The 12,413-nt window shown below is 43.5% G+C and overlaps 1 protein-coding gene across 1 annotated transcript in view; it reads right to left on the bottom strand.

Annotated features, from left to right (window-relative positions):
* Positions 1-8,139: 8,139 nt before the first annotated feature.
* The window catches only part of ATP10A (ATPase phospholipid transporting 10A (putative)), a 115,376-nt gene continuing 111,102 nt past the window's right edge, over positions 8,140-12,413 (bottom strand). The window contains exons 18-21 of the mRNA XM_069769990.1: positions 10,863-10,943; positions 10,672-10,776; positions 10,150-10,337; positions 8,140-9,452 (exon numbers count right to left, since the gene is read on the bottom strand). Of these exons, the coding sequence (XP_069626091.1) occupies positions 8,747-9,452; positions 10,150-10,337; positions 10,672-10,776; positions 10,863-10,943 (1,080 nt within the window). The 3' untranslated portion in view covers positions 8,140-8,746. The remainder of the gene's footprint in view (positions 9,453-10,149; positions 10,338-10,671; positions 10,777-10,862; positions 10,944-12,413) is intronic.

Genomic DNA, 12,413 nt, shown 5'->3' with positions numbered 1-12,413 from the left:
AAGAAGTCTGCGTGCTTCATCCTGCTAGCTTTGAAAAATAAAAGTTTTCTCCTCTTCAAAACCCAGCTGGTGGGCTCCGATGGCTCCCAAGAGAAGAGCAGTCCCTGGCCTTGCCCAGCTGGAGGTGGTGACCTCTGGGCTGCGCTGGAGATGCCAACTGTGGACCCATCCTTGAGGATGGAGGAGGATGATGAGCTGAATAGCTGTCCCTGGCACAGGGCTGCCAGGCAGGAGAAACCCCGCACTCAGAGAGCAGAGGTGGAGGAGACAAGGGGACGGGCTGAATTTTCTTTTTTTTTAAGCAGCATTTCCCTCCATCCCGTGGTGCACCTATGTCTGTAAAATTATTTATGCGGTAAAGCATGTCCTGGTGCACACAGCCTTAGGAGAACTCATGTCCCAGAGCTGTGCCTTGTCAGCCACCCTCCCACTTACAAAAATGTGATATTTTGTATTTTATTTTTATAATGGACCTCCAGGACAAAGAACGAATCTCGGCTGCAGTACGTGAGATGAAATTGTGGTAGTGCTAAGCAGAGAAGTAAAATTGGCTGGAACAAGATCCCAGTGAATGGTTATATCAGACCCTGGCAAGTGGGTGGTCGCCAGTGGGCTACAACAGCAGCCAACTGAATGCAAGAAAACCACATGGGGTATTGCTTTAGAAAAGCCAGCATCTCTCTTTCTCTCTTTAGCACCGAATAATCCAAGAGCCTGGCTTTCTTGTGCCATGGGCCTTAGGATACCACTTAAAGCAACACTCAATGGGCAGAAAATGCTGTTGCCTGGATTTGACAGTTGCACACACAACCAGTACATTTGGATATAAATGTATTAATTCACTTTTAAGCTTCAAAATTCAGACAACTTCAGATGAACTGCAGCTCTTGGTACCTTTGTTGATCTTGATCATTTCCATGGGCACCTGGGGAGAGGAGCCTTTGCCTGCAATGCCTCCTGTGGTGTCATTGTTTGCCCTCGGTTTCCAGATGACGCCAACCCGATCTTTCTATTTCCGTCATCTTACGTGCAGCTGAAGATTGAATCTCTTTCAGCTATAATGGTTTTATTGAGTTCTTGGGAGTTTAGCAAAACAAACCAGCTATAAAGTTAATTGTGTCTGCAAAATGACAGGGATCTCACAAACTGCAAACACCCAGCCCACTCGGGATAAAATTGGTTCATGCAGCTCTAACAGTACACACAGCTGATTTGAAAGAATTTGTCGGAAATGTGGGTTTTTAGTAAATATAACCCCCACATTTTCATCAGCAATTTGATTTTAAAAAAAAAAAAAAAGCTTTGCATTTTCAGGTTTTCACAGTGAAAAGCTCAATATCCCCCTTCTCACTTCTAAGTTTTGGAGCATTTCCACGTAAAGAATAGGAGGAGAGCAGCAGCAGCTGTCGCTGAAACCCCTTCAGTGGGCAGTTGTGCAGGATGCAAAGGAGGTATCCTACTTAAACGAGAGGCGTCTCTGCTGTTTTCATTAACAAAAGGGTCCTGGAAGCCACACTCATCTTTTGTTTCCAGGCATGTAAATGGTGAGCAATATCTCTGTTGTGGTTTGGGTTTCTGAAGGTCCAAGTGCCTCTTTGTGGCCTCCATGTTTTGGGGAGGAAAGTGGGGAAGGGCGGAAAGGTGGGAACAGCATTCACACAAGCCTGGCTGCAGTGACAGTTCGGTGCCTTGATGCACATAAAATGGGCCATCTGGGAGTAAACTGGAGACTTTAAAACCTACAGCTTTTGGAAAACGTGATGAACAAGCACAAGCAACATACCACTGGGAACTTTGGGCCAGGAAATACTAACCTTAGCTACAGCAGTGCCGTGTCGGGTTTTAGCACCCAAAGGGCTGCAGGGCCAGAGTGAGAGGCCCTTTGCTCCAGCTCTGAGTCAACATTGCCTCTGGAAACCCACACCCTGCCCTGGCTTGGGGGCAACTGCCCAGGTAATAAAGAGGAGTTAAAGTCCTGGGGCATCTCCCTGCAGAGGAAAGCAGGCACTCCACCCGGTTTGAGCAGCTTTTATTTGCCTTGTGCCAGCTCTTCGTTGACACCTTTTCCAGTCTCTCAAAAAGCTCTTTCAAGCATTTTGTGTTCACTAAGAGACTATTTCCATGCATGGGCTATGCACGCTGCAGCAACACCAATGTTTACGCTAAATGTCTTTAATCTGCTTTAAAAGTCTTTAATCCGCTTTTAACAAGGTTCTTGTTTAGTCATACCTCTCAGGAGGCTACATCACAGGCGAGTGTTATGCAAGACAAGCTGATGAAACAGGACTTTGAGAGCTGAACCAGCTAAAGTCCTTCCAGCAGCAGAGCTGGCTGCAGGACCTGGCTATCTTTGCCCGCCCTGGCTAGGATATGCTAAACCTCTTCTTGGAAGCATTTATGTAGTGCTGCACTTCATGTATCAAGGGAGACATTATTGCACAGAGCAAACAGCCATACTTAAAACCACATGGAAGCTGCTGCTCAAAATAGAGATAATTTCTCATGCAGCTATATAGAAAAACCTTCCTTAAAAGTTAGTCCTTTCTTTTAACTGCTCTTTTTCCATGTAAATAAAACACAGTCCTCACAACACAGTTACCATTTTCAACAGTGGCTTCTAATTCTAGATTTTGGGATCTTGGGGTGGCCGCCCCCCCAGAAAACCCCAGGAAATTTTGAATCACATAAAGCGCCAGAGATCCCTCTGAATGTGTGATGCACTACAGGGTTTCACAGCCCAGGACAACTGGAAAACACTTGCCTTGATGTGGGTGTCCAGAACCAGAGACATTTGTAAATCTTTCCCTATTGTGAACCTCTGAAGTCAGGGCAAAAGCATTCTGCTGTTGTTTTGGAAGATACATGGGCTGTGACCATGCAGTGTCTCCTTCAGCATGAAGGAGCCTCAGCGAGCGGCACACATGGAGATCGATGGAGTTATGGCTAATGGCGAAGGTGCCCATCACTCCTGGTGCAGCGGCGCTGGGCACAGGTGCTTCAAGGGGCCGCTTCTGATGGCAGCAGCGAACTCCCCGTAGCGTCTTCAACTGCAGGAAGCGCAGCCATACCAGGGGCTTTCCGATGCCCAGGATGCGTATTGGAACGCATGGGAGAACAACATGGAGACATTTATGCAATAGCTCAGGGGATCCTTGACGAACAGGAAGAATTTCCATGCCATGTTACCTGTTGCTTGTCTTCCATGTCACTAACAGCCCGAAGTTGTCCTGGACACTGCAAACAAATGTGCGGTCTCAGTCTAATGAGCAGTCCCATGTGCATGGGAGGACACGGGATTGTCCCCTGTTCTGGCTCCTGCCCTGGTTTTTGACACAGGGAGGATCCCGGGGACTGGTACTGGGACCTGCCATGGTCACAGGTACTGGCTAGGGACTGGCACATAGCCAGCATACTTGTGTTTGCAAAGCGAGTGCCAACCTACCTCCATGTGAGTCAGCACAGCTGCGTTGCTTGACGTCAGCTGGGCATCAGTCCCTGTTAGCTGTGCTTGGCTGCAGACAAGCCAAATTCAGTCGTTGTGTAGCTCTAGTGAAGTGTAAGGTCGGTACAAGTAAGCCTGCCAGCAGGCAGAGAGGGAGATGTGCAGAACCACTTTGCAAAACCAAAGTGGTTGGAAAGCTCTGAAGGTCCCCTTGTCTCTCCATCTACCTTCCAAGTGGCATCTAGCAGTGCCTTTCCTTCCCCACTTTGCTACATCTGCATAACCCTGTCTCTAGCGGCCTTCACAGTGTCTTTGACACATACCTGCTACCACTCCATCACAGTGCACGGCCTATTGTATCAGCATCATTTTTTCTGAACTGCCACGTGCACTCTGTTACAAAAGCACACTGCTGAATGTAATATGGGACTGAAAAATGCCCAAGGCACTGATCAGTCTGAATCAAGAACTAGCTGCTGCAAAAACACAAGGCTTTCTTTTCTTTTAAGTTTAGGTTTTGATGCAGATTTTATGATTAGGACAGGAATTGTCACTCCCAGATGATTCAACCACATGCAGTTCTGATGGAGTTTATTTTTTTAAGCTGAACAACCCCACATACTGCAACTGGTATTTGTGCAAAACCCTTCTATGTAGCACCCTTAATGGCTAAACCTCCCCAAATCCTCCATATCTGCTGTACGCCAATCGGGTGATCAGCCTACAATGTTTGGGATGTATAAGCCTGGAGCAGAGCCAAATGTGAGCATGACATTAGAAAGCTGGCCCAAAACGAAACGTAGTGGCACTCGTTGATTAAGTGGGCAGAGTCTGCAGGAGACGTACTGGGAGCAAGCACAGGCTGTGGCCCTAGGCAGGATTGGGTGTGAATAAATGACAAGTCAAGGTTCAATGCAAGGTAGTTGAGAAAACTGGATAATGGAAGCAAGAGCAGTCTCTGGTTGAATAATTTGAAAGAGTCTGAGGAAATTTTACTAGGTAAAGGATGTGCTCTCCCCATCAAGGAAGCACTTAAATCAATACAGGGTGCCACTGGATTTTGCCATAGTGAGAAGTCAGCACTGTCATCAACTTTCCAGTTTATGAAAAGCATAAAAGATCATTTAATGGCCATCAGGGGTTCCACAGCCGGCGCAAGAGATTGTCAAACAGGTGCATGACTGTCTGAGCACACAGAACAGTGATGTATAGCTAGAAAATCTTGGAGAAAATACCGGAGTGTTGTTTTGTTCCTGTTTTGACATTTGTATGCCCAGTTCCAATGCGCTGGCATATATGGGAGATACAATTTCTGAGATTAGAGTGCTAACCTGATAGAAGAGTTCTGGCTGTTTCTGAAAGACCTTTATGCATCCAAGAGAAATTTATAAAATAGATAAGTCACTGGGAAGTCAGTTCCCATAAATAAGAGTAAGAAATATGGAATGCTGTGATGCTTAATTCACAACTCTCTTCTCAGTCAGTAATTTCAGCTGGAGTACTTCAGCTGGCAATGTTGAGCAGATGCAGAAGTGCTTGCAGAGTTCAGTGCAAATATTTGAAAGAGTGTACAGGGGGCTGTTGTTGGTAATAGACTGAAACCGGGCATTGTTTTAATTGCCTTGTGGAATCTTTTAATAAACAGTTGCATGCTTTTTGAGCATTGGCCTCATGAATTTAAAGCTTTGTTTTCCTTGATATGACAACTGCTCAACTGCAGCAACAAGAATAACTTTAGAAGTTTATTTCTATTTTATTGAAATCAATGTATACAGATTCAAAAAGCCATTAGTATTTGTTTAGTTAAAATGTTTCAAATATTAATAGCAGCTTCAAAGTGTTGACAAGCCCTAAAGCCCAGCAAGTAACATGCTTTGATGTGTTTGTCTTCTGGCAGCTGAAGAGAGAACTTCTATTTTGAAATGAAAAGAATTAGTTAGCTTAATATTTTATTTCCGAATGTGAAATCTGTTTAGGCTTTTTTCTCCGAACTGTGGTTTAAATTACATTTTATTTATATTTTTTACAATTTTATCTCCCAGATGGAAACGGAGACATCTTGCTTACTGACATCCTACTGACCTGGTTCTGTGCCCCTGGGTATCTCGTTTTGGCACACGGAGGCCTCAGTGTGGCACATCTTCCTATCTACCCGAGAGCATGCAATCAATCCTGCTGAGGTCACTGCTCCATTAAGGTCAGTGGGATTACTTGGTTTATTTAAGATTAAACTCATACATGTTTGCAGGATTGCTGCCATAATAAGGTATGTTATCCTTTAGTATGAAGGGAGCATTTATACTTTATGCATTTCAAAATGTATCGGAAAGGATTTTTTTTTGCAACAAAATACAGCAGCTGTTGAGGCCTGATTCCCAGCTGGGGTAAGTCAGCTTGAAGAAATTGAAGGAGCTACGATCGTTGTAGCAGTTTGAGGATCTAGAACTACAGTCATGGTGAGTTTCCCTAAATATATGAAACAGATGTCCTACTCTCACCCTCACAGTGGCAACTTAACACAACTATCTGGCAGCGCATGTGTATCTCTCAGTCCCAAAGGAACACTTTTATCCCTTACCTAGAAAAACAGTCTTTGAAACACTGAAAGCACAACAACTAAACCGAATCTTGCATCACAAAGGCATGGCTAGTAAGGAATTTAGGTTCTTTTTGATGAGCGTATCACCAAATACAGCTCTGAGACGAAGCCCAGTGATGTTCCAGCCCTTTCTGCTGCCAGCACTGGACACATCTCATGAATGCCTGCAGGACACCAAACACGTTGTGGAAAGATGCAGAGGAGTCAGTGAGTGCAAGCGATCCCCACCTGCCTGCTGGGGCTGCTGCAGTAACTGAGAGCGAGCACACATGCATGACATCCATGGGAAGCTCCTGCTATGACTCCACGACACTCTCAGACTGAATTTAAGGTCTTGCAAACCTATGAACTCTGCCTACCTGGTATCTGATACTGTGTCCTGCGAGATCCTGTTTTACAAGCAGAGGAATATTTCTAACCAGATGGCAACATTTACACATTTCAAAGTGTCATCCGATTTCCCCTTTGACATTAAAAGACACTGCAGCTCCACACAGGTGAGTTATTTACAACGGCAATCTCTGCACAGTTTGTGTTAAATACAGCCAGCTGACCTTGCAAAAAATTACCTGCAAAGTCATCCCAACAGAGACTGAGAAGGCTGGTAGAGAAAGTAGAGATGTCTAAACTCAGAGCTGTCTCACCCAACTAGAAACACTTGCAAAGGAGGTTTCTCCACCTGAGCTGAGTCCCGCAGGCTCCCTTTCCAGAGAGCAAAAACCAACAAGTGCTCTGAGGGTGTGGGACTCTGCCTTGCTTTAGAGGCGTGTGTCAGGACACACACCCCCGTGGCTCCCGTTTTGCGTTGGCACCGACAGCGCAGATAGATACCCTCCTACCTTCGTGGAAACCAAGTGCTCACTTACTGCCCCTTTTCTATCATAATTAATACAAAGCAGGGAAACGTCAAGATGTGTTCAGCCAGTAACAAATGAGTCAATAGGTGTGCTTTCTTCCCCTAAAATCTACACACATAAACCCATGCTCCTCTTTAACTAGAGGCTAAAAGAAAGAAATTGTGCTTCAGGCACACTTTTTTTTATCGCATGCTTAAAGCTGTTCACAGGAGACTGAAAGAGTGAGTCCCTTTGCGTCTTTGCCCTGTCCCTAGTCAATTCTAATCCCCAAATGCAGTTTAGTTACATGTAGACGTGTCATGTTTCATGAGGGTAACGTATTTACAGGGTGACAGCTCTTATTTAGATCGCTTTCTTCTCTTCCTTTCATTGGCATTTTACAGTTTCATATTATCAATTCTGCCTTTGGGAAAGAGGCCAGTGTATAAATCTTGAAAAAAAAGATCCCGAGTGGATTAGCAAGTGTCACAATGGCGGGCACTGTGGCTTAATGGGCTGAGGCAATCGATGCGGGAGGCAGGTCGCCTGGCACAGAGCGTGGCATGAACAAGTTCTGGCCTTACACAAGTGATGGCAAGCAAGGTAAAGGCCATCTGAAAACTTGTGATGAGGAAATGAAGAAGTGCAGCAGCTACTTCATACACGGTCATGGTGACTAGGTATGAAAGATCCAAGCAGCCTTCCAAGGCTAAACCCCCCGGGATCCATGCGGCTGGCACAGCGCAGCCACATGTTCATGTACCCGAGGCAGTTTGTGGTGTGCAACCATGTAAGGTCGGCTCAGGCATAACCCCAGAAAGCAGTGCAGCTCCCTACTTTCTGGACTGGAGCTAGCCTGTCTTAGAGCGGGCTCAAGTACCTCTGCATGGCATTGCACCCTCGCAGCTGGTCATACCCCTTCTTGATCACCACGGACTTGATTTAACCTGGCTGAAACAACGGTGAAGGTGCCTAACAAAACTCCACCCTGCCTGCCCTCCATGACTCGCTAGCAAGCAGGACTGCCTCCTTCAGCAAAACCAGCCTACGCGCGGTAGTGCTTCAGCACGGAAGATCACAGACCCTCCTAGGTCAAACTCTATAGTGGACACCATGCACCAGCTCTTTGCCACCAAATCATTCCTCACAAACAAGCAGCAGCTTTTCTTCAGAAGTTGAACAGCCTGATAGAAGGCCATGAACAGCCAAATGCTAGCTGCTCCAAGTGAAGGGCTGATTTACTATTAATGCCAGACTGGGAATTCGCTTTGCAATATGGATGGTCATTTATTTATTTTATCATGACACATAAAATGCTAAGGCTGCAACATCAAAATATGGTGTCACTTATAAAATACCAGTATTATTAATGCGGTGGTAAGATACTGTTAACATTTACAGAGACGTGTATAATAATTCGATAGTCTTGCCTAATGGTTTGCTCCAGTGACAAAACACCCTGGCAAGCAGATGATGGATGGAATACAGTGCCTATTTATTATCATGGTTCTTCCTCCTTGATTACTGAATGGCCAGAATGATATCAATAATTGTTGCTGAATCTAATCCTTTTGAATATGGCATAGGTCCTTTACTTTTACAGTATGTGTCAGAATAAAAGAGAAGCATCTGAAAAACAAAGAGACAGCATTTCCTTACAAAATGAGATGAAAAAATAAAACAATATACATGGAAATTTCAAGTGTTTCTTTTTATATTTAAAGCTCTTATTTCAATATACTGTATTTAAACATTCTTAAATAATCATTCTGTACCTTTGATTTTCTGTTTCATCTTTGGAAACAAATAGAGTAATCTCACTATAAATGTGTGCAAATAGAAAATATATAAATATATTTAAAGCCCATGTCATAAAAAGGTGGTCTCAGAATTGTCATTTTTACAATAATCAGCTGGGGTCCCTTTCATTTTGTCCTGCAAGTTATTTGAGCTCTGTTCTTTTAAGCCTTTGAAGTCCACATGCAAAGAAGAGCCAAGCACACACATACTGTCCTGTGTTTCATTTTGTAAACTGCTGGATGACACCTGTAAAACAGTCCCAATGCGACTGAACAGCGGAGTTGATGTGATCCACTTCAACAAACTGAAGTCTGCTTGGTCGACTGCTGAGCTCCATGTGAATGTTGCTCCCACAGGCAACGACTCCATCTCTGAAGTGCCGTGTCTGACTTCATGAAATCCTGTGGACCTTTCCAGACTACTTGCTGATGAGGGGAGTTTGTTTTCCCCATACAGCACAGCACCCTCAGGAGAGGCAGCCACTGTCTGATCCGTTGTATGTTCTGCCTTTGGGTGCTCTTGGAAAAGTGACTCACTTGTCTGAGGAGATGTTGGCAAAGGTGTGCTTTGGTTACAAGCCTTATAGCAATCACTAGCATTTGAGCCAAGGCTTGGTGAGAAGCTGTCTGCAAAGGATTGTGTCTGACGTATTGTTTCCTTTACATTCAACTTGGTCAGAAGCTGGGTGCGACTCTGTGGGGATAGTTTACTCAACTGGCGTCCAAGCTGCAGCTGGGTTGGGAATAGTGTTCCCTGAAGGGTTCTGTACAGAAATCTGCAAGAGGAGAATGTGCACGTGAAAAGAACTGAAAGAAGGAAGTAGCCAAGATATTATTAAGAGAAAATATCCAAGACAAAAGTACAACACAAAAATAAGAGAGGTTTATGTGCCTGCCTTATGTTTGACACAAGAAAGCTTGCAGAGGAAAAGCTCTGAATGCTGTGCTAATATTTTGATTAATAACAAGCAGCTTAATAGATCTGCAGCTTTAGCCAGTGATCCACCTTGTGGTTACACATGGTCTTTCATTCTTCCTGATGAGCAATCAAAGGCAACGGGAATCAATCTGCAGAGCAGGCCTCTTACATCCGTAATAGGCAAGTAAGTCCACAATACACTATCAGAATTTCTGTACTATGCATGCTATGGGAGGATGGGTTGAATCTGGAAGCATCGCAGAAAACCTCACAGGGTAGCAAATATCTGCATGGCCATGAGGTTTGACCCACAGTCTACAATCATCCCTCTCCTGTGGTCTATGGCCAGGACCTGTGGCCTGTTCCTGTGGTCAGGAGCACAGAAGAGGTTAGGCAACCTGACTTCATATAATTAGCTGCTGAAAAAAAATTGACTTGGCTGGTAAGGCAAAAAGAAAACAGGGGAGTGGAAAAAAAAAATGCTTCTTGCCCTCCCAGCCATAGGCATAAAGCGCTTTCATATATGAGAAAAGACATGAGAGAAGATACAATACCTGGGCAGCAATGCAACGACTGGTGATATAATGCAAGTGAAATAGAACATAGGGTCTCCCATCAGCCTTTCCATAGTCCAGTAGGGATTGGATGGAGGATGGCATACTGGGCAGGAAGCATTATAAACCAGAGCCACAAAGAAAAATAAAAGGATACTGAAGATGCAAGATGACCAGTGGAGAAAAGTCTAAAACAGAAAACCAACAAAAGAATAATGACTCTTTATATTCTGAGAAATTTGTTGTGATTCTGAATTAAAACTTCTAAATTTCTTGAGCCAAATCCATGCACGGGAAAGAGTTTGGAGCCTTGTATTTTCAAAAATTCTTATTATAGATACAACACTACAAAGCTGTTAGCAGATCACAGTTTAAAACCTTTTTCATGTTTGCTTAAAATGCTTGCTAAATATAGAATGTGCTGAGGAAACGAAACAACCATCTTCTGATTTTGAAGAATGGCACTAAGAAAAGAATTATGCGTATACCAACAAGTTTCTCTGTAGGCTGTGGGTACCTTACCCAAGTTTTGGTTTCAATAGCCAAATGTAGCATGATGGTGAAAAGAGCTATTGTGGTGATGGGAGTTCCCCAGGAGAAGATATCCACATCCGAATCATAGTAAGTCTGTAAAGAAGGAGACCGAATTTAGCCGAAGCTGCCAGTTCTCTTCAAAATGCTTGAAATAGAATGGCTTTTAACTAAACACTTACGAAATAGGGGATGAAGAAGCAAACCAGGCTTTGATACATAGCATCAATCATGTTCATCCAAAACATGTGTGGTTGGTACTCCTGTGGCATAAAAAAAAAAAATCAAGGAAATCAGAGCCTAATGAAAATGGTATTTGCTGGGATAGGTATTTTGAGGGGGATATTCCAATGGGCACTTTTAAGGGCTTTTGCAAACAGCTTCACAGCTTTGCCCATCAGTTAGATACCCTCGGGGACAAAGTATGAAGAGTCCACTTGCAAGTCACTCTGTTCTGGGAGGACACTTCTGCTGCTTTTTTTTTTTTCCTGGCAGAGGGTATAATTTGAATCTGACACTCAGGTCAGCAAACATTTGTGAAGGTGCCCGACTTTGTGCACTACAGTTAGACCACTGATTTCAGGAGGAGCAATCTGAGGTGTAAGTACATGAGTAAATGGGTTTTACATTATGTACATACAAGCACAGGGTAGTTATTTGCAAGAGAGAAAACAGAAAATGCACACATACTTAGAAAAGAAGATCCACGACAATGACATTTAGCAGTAATTCATGCAGCAATGTATGCTATGATATAAATACGTATATAAAACATATATATACACACACATATATCTCTGTGTGTGTGCACAAAATTGCTTGCTAAGAAACAACATTAAGCTAACATTTTGTTTTAAAGAAATATACAACTGCAGGGGTATGGATGGTCATATAAAAGACCTAGATATAATGAAAAAGAGTTTGTAAATGGCAAAATATTTATTTAATTTTGGGATAGAGGCTATATCTCCAACCACTGGGTTCATCAGGGCTCCTTCCCTCAATGGAGAATATCACTGCAGCCTAAAAATGGGAATTGAAAGCTGCTTAGAAAGAATTATGGTGTTCTTTGGCCTACTGAAAAAACATGTGGTTAAGCACTGGAACAGGTTGCTCAGAGGGACTGTAGAATCTCCACTGTTGGAGACATTCAAAACTGGACTAGATAAAGACTTGAGTAACCTCATCTAGCTTTGAAGCTGTTTTGACCAGGCATCTGGATCAGATGGCCGCCAGAGCCATCTAAATTATTCTATAATTCTGTAGGCTTTGAATCGGTGATACCTTTTTGAAAGAGATCCTACCTGAAGCAGGATTTTTGGCAAGTTTTTAAAATGCCTTTTTAGGTAACTATTCAGAGAATACGCTCACTAGATTTCAAACAAACTTAGAATGGTTCCTGGGCTTGCCTATGAGAAATAATTGAGCTGCAAACCCAGGAGACTTCTCTCCTCAGTTTGCTAGCTGAAGACAGGCAGACAATTTCCCAATCAGCTTAAGCCATTACAAGGTTATTACCACCTTAAAAATGTGCAAGAAAGGAAGGCATTAATGTTACAGATCTTTAAAGTGGAACAGAAGAAATACAGCAAAATGGAAAAAAACAGCTGGGTGAAAAAGAGAGAATTTGGACTAAAGCACTAAAAATAAGTTGCACTAAAATTCTCCTTTCGTCTTTACAGGACAGTGTCTAGCAACGTCACTAGATGTGTGGGGTACCAAATGCAGGGTGC

This window comes from Haliaeetus albicilla, chromosome 25, assembly GCF_947461875.1.
Source record: "Haliaeetus albicilla chromosome 25, bHalAlb1.1, whole genome shotgun sequence".
Classification (NCBI taxonomy): domain Eukaryota; kingdom Metazoa; phylum Chordata; class Aves; order Accipitriformes; family Accipitridae; genus Haliaeetus; species Haliaeetus albicilla.
Note: the sequence above shows the minus strand (reverse complement) of the source record. Positions and strands in the feature narration are given on the sequence as shown.